This window comes from Notolepis coatsorum, assembly GCF_963971535.1.
Source record: "Notolepis coatsorum genome assembly, chromosome: 13".
NCBI classification, from domain to species: domain Eukaryota; kingdom Metazoa; phylum Chordata; class Actinopteri; order Aulopiformes; family Paralepididae; genus Notolepis; species Notolepis coatsorum.
The window spans coordinates 39942659-39959204 of NC_140177.1; the positions used below are offsets into that span (position 1 = coordinate 39942659).

Below are 16546 nucleotides of genomic sequence, written 5' to 3' on the forward strand. Positions count from 1 at the left end.
TTATTCAGTTGTGTTCAGCAAAATGTTGTGTTGTAAAACCGAAGGGAAAGTTCAGTTGTGTTCAGCAAAATGTTGTGTTTTTCTTTTTAAACCAAAGGGAAAGTTATAGTTTGAGGAAATGCAAATAAAAAGACAAACGGAAAGAGATTGTCAGCTTGATTTATTTTCCAATGAGGAATACGTTTAATGATTAACGCCCAATGTAGTATCCTGTAGTACCATGTAATGCCATGTACATTTACATTTAGTCATTTAGCTGACGCTTTTATCCAAAGCGACTTACAAGTTCTGTACGACAAGTCATCAGGAAGGGTACAACTCTATCAGCTGAGTAACAATGTTCATCAAAGTGTTGCGTGTTACAGTGTAGATTAGTTTATTAGGACAAGTGCATGACAGTAAGGTTAGTTAGGGTTAGATATTTAATTAAATTTTTTATTATTATTATTTCAGATAATGGTTGAAGAAGTGCGTCTTTAGTCGACGGCGAAAGATTGGACGGGATTCGGCTGTCCTAACTGGGGTGGGTAGTTCATTCCACCATTGTGGGGCAAGGACTGAGAATAGGCGGCTTCTCTTTGATGACCCTCCCGGAGCTTGGATAGGAGTAGGTCTGAGGCAGCCAGAAGATGCAGAGCGTAGGGGTCTTGAGAGTGTGTAGTTAGAGACCATTGACCGGAGGTAGGCGGGAACGGTTCCCTTTGCCGCACGGTATGCTAGGTCGAGGGCCTTGAAGCGGATACGTGCAGCAATGGGGAGCCAGTGCAGGTCCCTAAGAAGTGGGGTGACATGGGCCGACTTCGGTAGGTTTGAGATCAGGCGGGCCGCTGCGTTTTGAACTAGTTGAAGAGGCTTGGTGGCGGTGGCCGGGAGGCCAGCGAGCAGTGCGTTGCAGTAGTCGAGGCGGGAGATGACGGTTGATTGGACGAGGAGTTGGGTGGCTTCTTTTGTCAGGAAGGGGCGGATCCTTCTGACGTTGCTCAGGAGGAATCTGCAGGTTCTGGTTGTCGCTGCGATGTGAGCAGAGAAGCTCAACTGGTCGTCGAGGACAACACCAAGGTTCTTGGCGGTCGGGGACGTGGTCACAGCTGCATTCTCGACTGTGATGGAAAGGTCGGTCAGGGGGGAGGATTTGGCCGGCAGGTGGAGCAATTCTGTTTTGCTTAGGTTCAGTTTGAGGTGGTTGGTCATTATCCAGGCGGAGATGTCGGACAGACAGGCCGAGATCCGCTCAGAGACGTGGATATCTGAGGGAGGGAAGGAGAGGAAGAGTGTAAGTATCCTGTAGTACCATGTAGTGCACTACATGGGAATTAGGAATAAGTTTAATGATTAACGCCCAATGTGACATATATGTAACATTTCAGATATTTTTTTCTTTTTTTAAATAATAGACGGGCCAGATATTATTGCTGGTGGGCCAATTTCGGCCCGCGGGCCTCCTATTGCAGACCACTATAGTATATACATTCTATGTGGGTATGGTGAGTGTTTTCACGGCACGTCATCAAACCAGAGGTCGGCCATTTGGGAGATACTGAACGTATCCAACACAACCGAACTAGCAACTGTTCCTGGTCATTGTTGCTCAAATGGTCAATTATTGCAGTGTTTTTGGCCGTACTAATCGGTCGGACCGGGAAAAGCATTTAGAGTACTTCAGATTGCCAAAAGCTATTACAAATCAGGGAGAAGAGTGCAAAAAAGGAGGCGAACACCCCCTCGCCTCTCTCCAGTTTGAACGAACTACCAAAGTACCAATCAGCATTTCGATCCAAAAATGTGTACTAGACTACTATTGTCAAATGTAAAGATCAGTTGATCTAGTAACCTTATAGGGAGGTGTAGTCTGACGTCACTGGCTGTTCCACCCATAGGTTCCACCCGTATAGGGATTCATCATTGGGAAAATGGCTATTGTAACAATTCTGCCGAATGGAAAAGCTTCCATTTTTTGCACAAAATGAGTTCCCTTCTATCACTAACATTATTGTTTACGCATTTTTGGTTGAAATAAAGGTAGTTATAAGGTTTTTAATTTGTCGAAAAAAAAAAGAACTACATTTACCAGTAGGCAGCCAGCCTGTTGTTCAGTCGCCAGTAGGCAGCCTGTTCGGCTGTCGCATAATCAACGTCACGGCAAGCTTATATCAAGCTAGCTAGCTAGCTAACGTTAAGATTGCCTAGCTAAACGTACTAGACGTTAGCAATGTCTAGTATTTTAAATTGGGGCATGTAGAGGAGTTTCGGGAACGAGTGAAATGTGCAGGTCCTCTTCTCAGACCTGTGCACTGCACGCATCACGCCGGCTAGCTAGCTACACGGCACGGCCCGCTGATACCACGATAGCTAACTAACGTTACCGTTACAAGCTCAAAAAACACTGTCGTGTCCATAAGTTCCCTGGCAGAATACTTTGTTTGTGAGGACAAAAGTATACAAAGGGGAGAGAACCATTTTAAATCGGGGCATGTGGAGGAGTTTCGGGAATGGCTAGCAAGCTACTAACGTTATATAAAAAACAACGTTATAAACTATACACAATATGTACATAAATGTCATGTATGTTGTGTATGTATATACTCTGTCAGGATCTAGGGGTAACAGTACTGTATATTTGAATACCGTTTATGTCACAAATGTATCAGTACTAAATACCTATATGTCCCTATGCCATAAATGTCATGTATGTTGTGTATGTCATAAATGTCAATATGAATTGAAAATGGGGACCCTGATGTAAACAAGACAAACGTCTTTCTCTGGTCTGCATCCCCTTAACATGTGTATTGAGCCGTACTGTATTGTACCCATTCTGCAATCTGTTAAATAAAGTTTTCATTCATACAACGAAACTGATTTATATTAGTATTTACAGTGATTTGATATGCAGCAAAATAACGTTATACGATTTAAATTATAAATAAAAATATTTTTTTTAAATGATGATTGGTGAAACAGATACTAGCAACAGATTCAGGGTCAGTTATTTTTCCATTGTACGCTTATGGAATGTAAGGGAAATCTGATCCTAGGTCTGCGACTAAAGCCAGGAGGCTACGCTGTGGTGACGTCAGTCAGCGGCGCCAAACGGCAGTGTAGTCTCCCAGCGAACGAAAACATAAACGTTGTTATTTGGCTACCTTTACGATTAATTGCGAATATTTTCATTGAGCTATAGATCATTGTGGATGAATATGCACAGAAAGGTACACCATGCCAATATCCATGCTTTATTTCTTTTAAACGAGCCAATTTAGAAATGGGCAATGGGGAAATACATTAAGTGGAACAGGGTGGAACAGGAAAAAACTAAAATGACGTAACCACTACACCTCCCTATTGAATCACCTACCTTGGCTTTCACAATACACATTTGACATGTCATCGATGAGCTGATACTGTGCCTCGCTCACCCATCCACACACCATCTGATTGTAGGCAATAGACATCCAAACCTTTGTAAGATTTAAGGTCTTCATCTGTGTATGGGCTTGGTGAAAAGACGAGGTAGTTCACTATGTTGGGATAGGCAATAGAAGGCATAATTGTCGGGTCGTAACTCTAAATGAGCCAGCTCGTACGGATCTTCACCACCTATTAGTCTTTGTTTATCAGAATATCGCGAATATAGCAGCTTCCACATGCTTTCCTGAACCTTTCTGTGGTTTAGATCCTAAAATCCTAAAAAGTCAACTTAAATCAAACATTCAGCATGCAATCCATTCTGATGTTTAAATCCCAGTATCTCCTGAATGGCCGCGCATCCGGTTTACTGACCAAATCGTGACGTCGGTGCAAACACTCTATAGGGAAAATATGTGTATACTGGATATGAACAGCAGTATTATAGGCCTACAGCAGTATTGTACAGGCAGCAATATTATACATGACTACTATTTGACTGTATTATATGATATGAACAGCAGTATTATAGGCCTACAGCAGTATTGTGCAGCCAGCAATATTATACAGTATTATACATGACTACTATACTACACACGTCTCTATGCAGGTAGGCTATGTATGTGCAATATGCATACGACTATGAGCTATATGTGGGCATGTCAGGTGGTCTTGTAGTCAAAGTCTGTGGAATCATCTAAGAACGTTCAATTTGACCAATTAGGCCCTTTATTTTTCTATGCATATCACCATTAAAAATGGTAAATCTTTGCCGGAGCTGCAGAAATGCACCATGTGCTTCCAGCACTTTCATTGCCCTTTCTGCAATGCATCCTTATTCAAACCAACAAGGTTGAGTAAGTTGAAGAACTACTTGGAGGTGTAAATGTAAATGTAAATGTAAATGTAAATGGATTTACAGTAGAGACCAATTCCATTTGAGAAATGAATCAAAACTAACCCTTCTGTGATGTCTGTGGCAGGTATGATTCAGATGTTGTGTAGCATATTCAATTGACAAATTATCTCTCTCAGGGGAAGGAGTCCAGCTGAGTACCTGGGCACCACATACCCGTCCCCAGCTGTTCCTCCAGGGACCTCGTTCCTCCATCCATCCTTCTCCATCCTTCCCTACCTCCTTGTAAATAAAAATATATATAAACAAATAACCCCGTTCCGTCATCTGAGCTTTTTTTTTTTTTTTTTTTTTTTTTTTTTAAACTTTGGCCATTCCCCTGGCTCTTTTATACGTTTATCGCATTTATTCTGGTCAAGGATGACCGACAGAAACAGGCTGAAAGGGTTCAGATGGGGGGGAAGACACTCTGGGAAAGGCACGGCTGCAGTCCGGGATTCGAACTCGCTAAACCCCAGATCCGTGACGAGCACGGTTGTCCCCGGCGCCGAAATGGCACTCGCGGTACGTGGTGAGCTACTGGAGCTCCCCTCATCTGAGCTTTTAAAATTGACAAACTGGATTAGGCAACTTAGATTACAAGTCAGTTTTGGTAAAGTTATGTGAACACAGAAGAGCAGAGCTCGTGATAATGGCTGCAGTGGCTACTTTTGAGTTTTATATTGTTAAGATATTGTGAGCAAAAACTTTAATAAAAATAAATGTTTATGAAGTATGGTTAATTTACTCATACAGTATGCACATCCTCTGGCCTGTTTGTAGAACGTCCCTGTTGTTGACCAAGCTAAACCCTATTGATATGAAGTCTAATGGGAACATGAGATAATGCCGTCAGTATTGCACTACCGAGTTATTTGCTGCTATGTAATAAGAATTATAATAATACTTTTGAGTTTTATATTGTTTAACTTCAACAGCAGAAGCTTATATGCTAACCATCAAAACATTAAAGAATATTTAGAGCAATTCCATAAACCTTTCAATATCATAAACTTGGCTTAGCTCTGAGAAAAGAGTTGACTGAGTTGAATGGATATGAACTCAATTATATTAACAGGATTGGGAAAAGAGGTGGGGGTGTAGCACTATATAAAACAATTGCCTCAAATAAAAGGTAGAATGCATGTCATCTACCATTGATAACTTGATGGATTGTATCACAGTAGAGATCTGCATGGAAAAGCAAAGAAATGTGTCAGCTGTGTATACAGAGCTCCAGATTCCAGCATTCAAGGACTGCATGGAGGTGTTATTTGCCAAGACTCAGAAGGTTACATTCATCTGCGGGGATAAATCACTGTACATTCTATATTGCTCACTAGTACTACCATATCTGAACTACTGTGTGGAGATTTGGGGTAACACTTAAAACCATTATGCACACTACAAAAAAGAGCAATTAGGATTATCAATAAGGTAGGATATCTGGAACACACAAACGCAGTTTTTATCACATGCCATGAAACTCAGGGACCTGGCTGAATTTAAGACTGCACACATAAAGCACGAAACAATTATCAGCGGGATTATCATTAGTATTATTACTGATGACTGATTTTCTTTTCATAGTGTGGACATTTGGGTTGTATGAAAATGAGCTAATATGAGTTGCATAAGATAATAAGAGTGAAGGGGGTACGATGAATACATAGTTACTTTACACTTCATCCTACTCCTTTTCAAACATTACTGTTTTGCTTGTTTAAAAAAAATCTGTTTATTACTTTGTTTTATTTATTTAATTTGTTTTAAATTTATGTTAGAAATAAATAAACGCATTCATTCAAGATAATGTGAGCAAAAAAGAAAAATAAATGTTATGAAGTAGTTAATTTACTCATACAGTATGTACATCCTCTGGCCCGCTTGTAGAACTTCCCGGTGGTGTTGACTAAGCTAAACCCTATTGATATGAAGTCTAATGCAGACCTCACAGCGCGGCCCCCATAGCGTTGGTCTCCACTCCTGAACGGTTCTTCTTTCTCTGTGCTGTGAAGCAGGGTTTGGGCATCGTCGTAACTCACCATGCGTGTGTTGGTACACCGCTGTCCTTGCAAAAGCTGATGTAGGACAACACAGCCACTATGAACTCACCCAGTGGGTAACCTCGTTCCCAGCTATACAGGCCAAGCACACCTGAAGATCATTCACTGGTCCACATTCTTGACGTTCACACAACAGGTTTACATAGCTTTCATTCCTGCCTATTATGTGGGAAGGCCAGGGCAGCCTAAATTAGCCTGCGGTGGGACGTAAACAACCAGTATGAATGAAGCAAACTCATGGGGGGGGAGGGGGTATGTTTTAGTTGATGAAGGAAGATTTAAGACTAGAACAGTGTTAAAGGATCACAGACGCATCATTACACCAGCCACTGTTGAGAAACAGATTCCTCCATCCTTTGACTTGCTGGAAAGTTCCATGTGGCGATCCACTCTGAGCAGATGGAAGCCTGCCAGCTGCATAATAACATTATATGCCGATGATTTCATTTACCATGGCCATTTGCTTATGATTAGTTGATTAGCCACTTTTATGTAACTGAAACGTTTTAGAGATTGCAGGCTTTGCCGTCATTACCTGCAGTCATAAACCCGCTGAATCGGGGAAACCCAATAACGTATGAGACTCTGGTACAAATGAAGCGTTGCTAAATTCAGAGTGCTATCAAAGTGAGTCTTTAGTGGCATCAGGAGCAGCAGAGTGGGCTAATGTTTACAATGGTAGTTAATGATAATAAGCTAACTAGCATGCTAATGTTAGCTGACATGCAACAACAGTAAAATTAAGTTTGTAAAATCACCAAAGAGTTCTATATACTGTATCTCATTCAATGGGACAGGGTGCAGAGGTTTGTTGCGCCAGGAAGAGGACACTTGGCACTCATAGTAGTGAAAAAACAGATTGACAAAATAAAAAATGCTGATTTTGAAAATATAGATACAAATGGCCGTGGCTTATGTGGAGATTTCCCCCCAGAAAAATAAGAATTTAGAGATTTACAGTTAAAAGGTTACAGGCCAAACTGTAATGTTTGTCATTATAGTGTCACCATTTGGCTAAATGGCACCAAATCAAACACTGCATTTTAATTTATCAGGTTTCTCTTTATAAACAATTGTAAATGTACATGAAGAAAACCTTTGAGATTACAAAAATGAAACTCAATCTATTATACATCTTGTCAAAGAGTTTTGCCTAGAGCAGCGGTTCCCAAACCTTTTTGGCCGTGCACCCCCTGTCACCTCCCGACCTAGCTGACGCACCCCCCAATGGGTTTCCGTTAGAAGATATTGTTGCTGGTCTCCGTGCACAGATTTTATTTTTTATTTGATCTCTTCCCACGGTGACTATGGATACATTTACATTTAGTCATTTAGCTGACGCTTTTATCCAAAGCGACTTACATGTTCTGTACGACAAGCCATCAGGAAGGGCACAACTCTATCAGCTGAGCAACAATGTTCATCAAAGTGTTGAGTGCTACAGTGTAGGTTAGTTTATTAGGACAAGTTCATGACAGTAAGGTTTTTTTTTTGGATATGACCAACTCCTTGTCCTAGGGAATTTCTTTATTTAATTAAAATGTTCACGACAACATGGATGCATGTACTCTGCCAGCATGTTTAATATCCATAATACTAAAGGTCTGACTAAGATTTTTATGAAATTTTATTGTAATAAAATAAAAAATTACCACCATTAGCCTTTTCATGTCACGCACCACCTAGAGGGCGCTCGCGCACCACAAGGGGTGCGCGCACCACAGTTTGGGAACCACTGGCCTAGAGCATTCAGTGTCCATGTTACAGTGTTATATTTGTCCATGTCTAGGCGTTTTCCTTCTTGCAGCTGTGGTAGTCCCTGAAGCAGTTCCTGTCCACGTGAAGACAGAGCACCACCTTGCAAACCTCACACATCCATTGTGATTTGAGTTTGCAGAGAGCGCATCGTCTCCTCCCCTCGCTTGCCTTCAGACTCTTCACAGTGCCCTCTCTTTGGTTGGTGGGGACGGGGAAGTGGCCTCGAGCGGGGGGCCCAGGGGGCACAGGCGGCCCTGCCAGCGGCACGCCGAGCAGCCCGGCACACAGCTCCTCCTGGAAACCCTGGCGTGTCATCGGCTTCTCCTGCTGCCTGGCGCTGACCTCCTTGTGCACAATGAAGCTGTTGGTGACGGCGATGTCCAAAAAGTGCTGAAAAACCATCATGGACCAACTCCTTGTTTTTCTGTGCACAGAGTTTGTTCCCAGCAGCTGTTCAGAGGTGTCCACTCCCCCCAGGTACTTGTTATACTCACCCACAGCTGTGGGTCTGGGGACAGGGACCCTCCGACTCCGCCCACCGCTGGTCTCCTGCCACCGCAGGACGGTCTCCCCTGTGTATACGGGATGGACAGTTGTGGAGATGGAGACCTCCCTGGTGTCCATCCATTTTATAAAGAGCAGGTCGCCGTCCCTGATCCACCTGATGGAGCCTCTCTTTGAGCTTCTGTCCAGGGCATTCTCGCGAGTTGTTGGGACGCCGTCTGTGCCCTGCCTGTACGTCCCACAAGCTCCAAACCCCTGCTGCCTCAGATGACGGAACAGGAGAGGGCTGGTGTAGTAATTGTCACAGTAGACAATGTAGCCAGTCCCCAGATAGTCCTTGTTCACCAGCTCTGCCACCATGTCAAAGGAAAGCCCCTTCCCTGAAGCACCCTGGGTCTTCCCAGTGTACAGCCTGTAGTCAACAGTGTACCCATTCACATCAGCCAACACAAAATATTTTAGCCCCCACTTTGACGGCTTGGCTTTCATATACTGTTTCATCGTGAGTCTAGCCTTTGTGGCGACCATCCTCTCATCCACCGAGAGGTGCTGCTTTGGGTGGTAAACGCTCTTGCAGCGGGTTCTGATGATCTCCAGGAGAGATATGACCGGTTGCAGGGGGTCGTAGTCCTCCGTCCCCTTTTTCCGGTCATTGGCCGCATCCTCGTTCGGATCGCTCATGTGCAAGTTGGAGTTGATTGCTAGAAACCTGTCTCTTGTCATGACCGAAGCCGGAAGGGGCACTTGAAAAATGTTTTTCGCCCTCCAAAAGTCTGTTAATTTGGGGAGGTTGCACACGGACATAAACAGCAACATGCCCAGGTATTTTCTAAGCTCCTGTGGGGTGATGTCAGTCCAAACAAACTTTTGCCCCTGGCCCAAATTCTTCTTTACATTTTTGTTTGTGTTTGCACACAAGAGCCTGAGTAACTCTGCGTCAAAAAAAAGAGAAAAAATATCATATGGCGTTTGGTTGCCGGTGGTGAGGGGGGGTTGGGGACCAGGGCTACGCTTGGGATTGAATCTGATTTGGTGAGGCCCGGCAGTGTCAGGGTCTGCCTCCGTCTTCCAGGCCTCTTGGCCACGTGGTGACCGGCTACGAGCGGCACCTCGACTGCCTCGGCCACGGATCCGACGCTGTCCCCGCCTTGTACTTCTGCGGGTATTGGTGGATGGCTCTTCATCAGAAGAATCTCTAAAAATATAGACATAACACAAGATTAGATAGGATTTATCCAAAAGAAACCCTTGTGCTTCTAGAAAAGTGTTCAACAGTATAAGGAAAAGTATAGGAAAAGTAATAAATATAACACAGGAAAAGTTATAAATAAAGCAATAATAAAGCGATTTAAAGGTCCCATGTCTTATAAATAGCCTTTTCCAGTGTTTAGCATTGTTTTCTAGCAATGTGGGGTTGTATCAATGGGGTCTGTGCCTCTAATTCTCATTTTGGCTCATCAGTCCAGTCTCGAGTTCCTCCCTCACTGAACTAAGCCATTCTGATTTGACTCGCTGACGTGAGTAAGGCACTGGTTGTAGTCACCGCCCACAATCAACAAATTCGCTCAACAACAGAGCGAGTGGAAATACTGACACTCAAACGGGTTGACGTGCGCGGGTGCCGACAAGAGAGAATCAACAATTCGCTCAACAACGGAGCAGTTGGAATAATGCGGAAGCGGTCTCCCTGTCCCTGACTCTCCCTCTCCACGGTCCACCTGCATTTTACAAACAATCGCAGTCGAGCCACTCACACAGCACACACGGCCACGGAGCGATGTATCCTCTCTCTCGCGCGCGCTCGTTCTCTCTCTCGCTCTCTCGTATACATGTATCACGCTGTGTGGGTGACTGTCACTCAAAGCGGTTATGGGCGGAGCCCAGCCCAAAACAGCTTGAAATCTTGAAGTGGAAAAATGCTGCTTTAGAGTACTTTATTAGAAATACAAAACAATAAATTATTTTGAAAAAAACCTTACAGATGTGTTCCATAGACTCACAGGAATTGTGTAACATTGCCCAAATAGTGAAAGGAATAGCAAAACATGGGACCTTTAACACTTTGATTGCCACGCAGTATGCCCATCCTTTGATTGCCAGCGCTGTAACCCTATGGAGATGTTTACCTTCTTTGCAGGGCTATAACTTTTTAAATATTATAGCTATATCGACATTACTATGGCCCATTCAACATTGGGTATCTATCGTTCCGGATGTGTGAAGGTTATATTTTTTCATTCATACATTGTTGTGTTAATACCGTCGAGAATATAAGTATGTTTTTAAGGTTTTCTGCTGTAATTCCAAAAACGCGAGTTATAGGCCCTGAAGCATATGGATATGGATCGATTGGCGTTTCTTTCCTATACACGCTATATTAAAAAATTCAAATGTATATGATCGGTATACATTATGCTTCATCATGCGTGAAGGAAAGGGGTGGGGGGGGGGGGGGGGGGTTTATAATTCCTTGATCGTCAGTAACGGCTTTATTTAGCTAATAAAGGTTCAATAATTTTTTTTTATTTAGTGTGGGTTGATATGTTGATCAGATGGTTTGCAGTGAAATGAATAAACAATCGGGCTGAAAATAACGTTATATTCCTCTTACCGTTCGCCGATGAGACTGGAGGAAAAATATTCCAATTATTTGACGTCGATCTGCTAGATCCATTTCCCGTTTGTATGACGCAATAAACGCCTAAATCATATTGATTATTGCATTTCGAAAGCGATCCCATGCACTCGAGTGTGTATCTACACCCACGTTACAAGATATTACTGCCGGAGGAATTTCCTCGATGCACCAGCGCCACTTGCGGTTTGGCTTAGAGTGTAACTTGCCCGATCATCCACCAGGTGGCGGTATTGAGGCGTTGCAATATCAGACAGGGTCCAGCTGCAGTCCCGGAGGGAGGCTGGATGAATTATGAATGCCATGGCGAATTTTTTTTATATTGATCCCAAAAACGAGTTAACTCGTTTCTGGCGCACAACGCATGGCGGGCAATAACGAGTATACTCTTTTTTTGGCGTCCAATCTGTTAACACTTTGAGTGCCAACGACGAGAATTCTCGTTATTTCATGCCAACCGTTCAGTGCCAACGACGAGAAATCTCGTTATTAATCGTAAAAAAAAAAAATCCCGATTTCCATAAATTTTTCATCAATCTAGACTCAAGTTACCACTGGGACTCTCTCTGAGCTCGAACAGGGAAAATACTGCCACCTATCGTCTCCCGGATGGTAATGCACACTTTGGATTGGACTGAATCAAAATCCACATTTTACTTGTCAGGCATGTAATCCGAGCCAATTGCAGTCTTTGTGGTCCCTCAGAACAGCGTGGAATATGTCTTTCGAGCACCCAGCGTTGGATCAATAAACACGATCGATATTTGGAATGGCGATCAGGAATTGGAATAATCTTTTTGGAGAACATCTTATCTGAGGTAAGGAATCTATTTTACCAGTCTTGGGGTAATCAGAACTTTTTTCACAGATATATCAACGTGACCCCTATGTGTGTGTGTGTGTGTGCTGATCAGGAAATAAGATAATCGATTTTTCAGCCCGCTTCTCTAGCGTGCAAAAGTACACATATACTATCGATAATCTAGCGTTTATTTGAAAACGATTAATAAATAAACAGTTTTTTGTGTATTCCAGTAAAGGGCATTTTTTTCTGAAATTTTTCAAAAACGAGCGTTTTTCAAAATGGTATAAAACGGAAATGTACCGATGAAAAAACAATCCGTTTCGACAATGTTGACTGGAAGCAAGTCATTGATAAGCGACGGGCGTATTAGACACATAGCCATAATTTAAGATATAGTTTATGCGTTCGCAAATGTGCTCGTTTGAATAGAGCGTTGGCACTCGAGCGCTAAATCGTGCGCCCCCTGCTGGCACTCAAAGTGTTAAGACAAAGCCAATACGAGAAAATACACTAGATGTTGAAAAACATTGTAATAAAAGCTGGGAATAAATATCCAGTGTATATGACTTACGGTGGTTGAGATGGCAACACTCCTCCCGTCTTCTCCTGACCTAATCTCCCTGGGACTTTCCTCTCCTTGGTAGATCTCCTCCACATTTCTCCTATTTACAAAATTATTATAACCAATGAAATCTATAAAAACACAAATTATGGCGAAAAAGACAAACGATGGCAAAGAAGACTGACTGCCAAAAACACTCCAAAACTCTAACAATACTATTATTTACAACACCAAGAAATTATTTACAAATAAAACACAGCTATAACACTCACAAGTTGTACCTTCACTCATCCGCTACCGCTTTCCTGCTCTGCTTACTCCCACCCCACAGGAAATCCCTACCACAATGTACTATTTTTTTTTAATCCACTTTTTCTCCTTATTTTTTTCTCCCATCCCAATTTCATGTTTTCCAATTCTCCCCTCCCCTGTCTTGAACGTTGCTCGACTATGCCCCCCACTGGTCGGTTGTAGGGAAGATAGAAGCCTTGCATCACGTGTCCCCTCCGGTACACGAGGAGGCAGCCTGTCACATCTTTTCACCTGCCAGCGCGGACTCTCATTGGCGAGGAGTAACGTGTGGGAGGCTCACACTACCCTCACATTACCCTTGGATGTCCACAACGTCCAGATTACCACCCATCGACTTCCACCCACTGACTCTGCCAATGAGCCAGTATGACGGGCGGCCCAAGCCGGAGGCAATGCTGACACCCGGATTCGAGACCGGAGTCTCTTGCATTGGTGACGAGCGCAATGTCCGCTGCGCCACCCAGCCGCCCCACAATGTACACTCTTAACACTTTGAATGCCCATCACGAGAATTCTCGTTTAATTTTTTTTATTAGTGATCTGAATTCATATTTCATCAACCGAGTCTACCGTTGGTAATCCTGCCCCGCCAGGTGCTCAGATGTGAAAAAAGCGCCCCCTATCGTCTCCCAGATGGTAATGCACCATTTTGGATTGGACTTGATGAAAATGGATGAGAAAAAAAACTCCGGAATCCACATTTTACTTCTCACGCATGTAACCGGAGCCGATCAGATTCATTCTAGACCCTCAGCACAGCGTGTAATATGTGTTTTACAGTATACACGTGGGATCAATAATTCAATATTTGGAATGGCGATCAGGAATTGGAATAATCCATTTAGATACCATCTGATCTCAGGTAAGGAATCTATTTTACCAGTCTTAGGATAATCAGACCCGTTTTCACGGAGATATAAGCTTTTCCCCTATAATGTGATATGGCTGTTTGACTATAAGAGCGATCAGGAACTGAGAGAATCGATTTTCAGTAGGGATGCACCGAATGGGAAATTCTTGGCCGAAACCGATACCGAAAATAGGAAACAGTTGGCCGAAAACCGAATGCCGAAAATGATTAATAGAAATATATATATAATGTTATTTATTTATTTTTGTTCAGCTACCTGATTATGACAAAGACATGATTATGGCAAAACTTAACTTAAATAATATTAATAATCACTATTATGGGTCCATAAAACATTTATTCAGCACTTTTGAATGCATACATTAATTCCAGACTGACTGCTGAAAGATTGTACAATTTAAACATTTTCTCTTTGCATACAACAAAATGTGCATTAAAGTCAAGTTTTGATTGATTGATTGAAAACTTTATTAACAGATTGCAGAATGGGTACAATACAGTACAGCTCAATACACACAATTGTTAAGGGGATGCAGACCAGAGAAAGACTTTCGTCTTGTTTACATCAGGGTCCCCCATTTTCAATTCATCAGGACATATATGACATACATGACATACAGATAGTCAGTACTGCTACATCTATACATTTATGACATACCAGATTTGCAAATACAGTACTGTTTGTGATACAGAAGGAGTCAGGAAAAGGGAGTATATACATTTGACGTAGAAACTGTACATTGGAGGAGGTTGGGTGGGGGGGGGGGGTGCAAAGAAAGTGAATTTTATTTTCTCTGTAGGATAACTACAACAAAGTGCATTCAGAACAAAGCCAATGCATAAAGATCTGCACACATGAGAGGGAGAATAGCTTATAGCAGACTTAATGATGTTACTGTAGTGGCTACAGTAAGCATTTTATATAAAAGTACTCTGTATTTATGTATGACAACTAATAAAGAAACTTGAACTACTGTCATAATTCACGGCGTTCTAGCCTACATGGAAGGACTGTTGTATTTACTACATCTCCCGTGACTATTAGCGGGGGATGACGTAGCTTTAAGAGAGAGGAGTGAAAGAGGACCGGAAGCCTTGTTAGCTAGCTTAACGCTAACGTTAATTAAAAAGGTTTTTAACCGCGACGGGCATATAGTAATGGTGAGGATATAAAGCATGTTAAAGACGCATTTATTGGACACGTTGCGCGCAGAGTTTACATAGAAACAGTGCGACTCCCGAGTCCCAAGAGGAGTTATCACAGGCTGCAGAACGCAGGACTGAAGAGCTCACGTTGCGCATGTAATGACTGAAGCCGTGTTTTGATTACGTCATCACAACAACACGTTAGGTAGGTTACGAACATCCCTGTTCTTTGACATTCGGTGATATATTTCCGGTGCTAAAACCCTTTCGGCCGAAAGCCGAAAGAGCCTTTTTGACCATTTTCGGCCGATAATTATCGGCCGCCGAATATTCGGTGCATCCCTAATTTTCAGCGCGCGGCACCAGCGTGCACACGTACACATATACTATCGATAATCTAGCGTTTATTTGAAAACTATTCATAAATAGGCCGAAAAATGACAACGTTCTAGAATGTTACAGTACAGGGCGATTATCATGGAATCTTTTTTTTTTCTCGTGAAAACGAGGGCTTTTCAAAATGCTATAAAACGGAAATGAACCGATAAAAAAACAATCCGCTTCGACAATGTTGACTGGAAATGAGTCATTGATAATGCGACGGGCAGATTAGACACATAGCCATAATATAAAACATAGATTAGGCGATATTAATGCTAACATTGAAGTGGATGGTGGGCATTCAAGCACTAAATGTGCGCCCCCTGCTGGGCACTGAAAGTGTTAACTACTAAACCCTGCACAGACTCTAGCACAGTGTGTACTATGTATTATTTACCCCCCCACCGTTTACTTTTATTCACATTTTATATTGTCCTGTAACGGTTTTTATTATATTATATATATTATTACCTAGTTATATTCTTTCTATTACCCTTCCCATACCTGTACCTCCCCTGTGCTGCAATGATGCCTGAATTTCCCCAAGGGGATCAATGAAGGAATGTCTCATCATAAATGTTACATTGAAAAAATTATGTATTTTAATGTTAATGTTTAGTGTTAATTAGATTCCAGAGCGCCAGACTTGAGGTAGAATACATACTGAGGGCTGGGTCATCATCGTCATCATCGTCGTCAGTATCATAACTAGAAACAAAAGGAAAAACAGAAATCATGACAAACTTTATTGAATATTTATTGTGCATCGAACATCACAACATACTAGGGCTGTCCCCGACTAAGGATTTGGATGGTCGACTAGGATTGGCCAAAATTTGCCGTTAGTCGACTATTGGTCGACTTAAAAAAGAAATATATATATATATATAATATTTTAAAACTTTTTTTTTTTTTATCATTTCATTTGGGCTGTGGGGGTGCTTAATGTCTGAAGGAGTCAACTGAAGGCTTCTTGTCCTCTGCAAAAGCATGCAATTGGTCCACTGATGGATACATCTTGATATTTGTCTAGTCTAGTGTGTTCATTAGATGGGTGAAATCCTCTTTCAGTGCCTCTGTGCCTGTTTTCGTAGGCAGTTAGCCTCTGGTATGCGTACCATTAGCGTTAGCCACGCTTCTAGGCCTCTTTTCTTTTGGAAAAAATTATTAAAAAAAAAAATATATATATATATATTTAAAAAATAT

The 16546-nt window shown here is 42.2% G+C and overlaps 1 protein-coding gene across 2 annotated transcripts in view; it reads right to left on the minus strand.

Moving 5' to 3' along the window:
- Positions 1-7530: 7530 nt before the first annotated feature.
- Positions 7531-16546, minus strand: part of LOC311238670 (piggyBac transposable element-derived protein 4-like) — a 66591-nt gene continuing 57575 nt past the window's right edge. For both annotated transcript variants that reach the window (XM_084326818.1, XM_084326817.1), the window contains exons 3-5: positions 16005-16048; positions 12640-12730; positions 7531-9823 (exon numbers count right to left, since the gene is read on the minus strand). In XM_084326818.1, coding sequence (XP_084182944.1) covers positions 8152-9823; positions 12640-12725 — 1758 coding nt within the window. In that variant the 5' untranslated portion in view covers positions 12726-12730; positions 16005-16048 and the 3' untranslated portion in view covers positions 7531-8151. The remainder of the gene's footprint in view (positions 9824-12639; positions 12731-16004; positions 16049-16546) is intronic.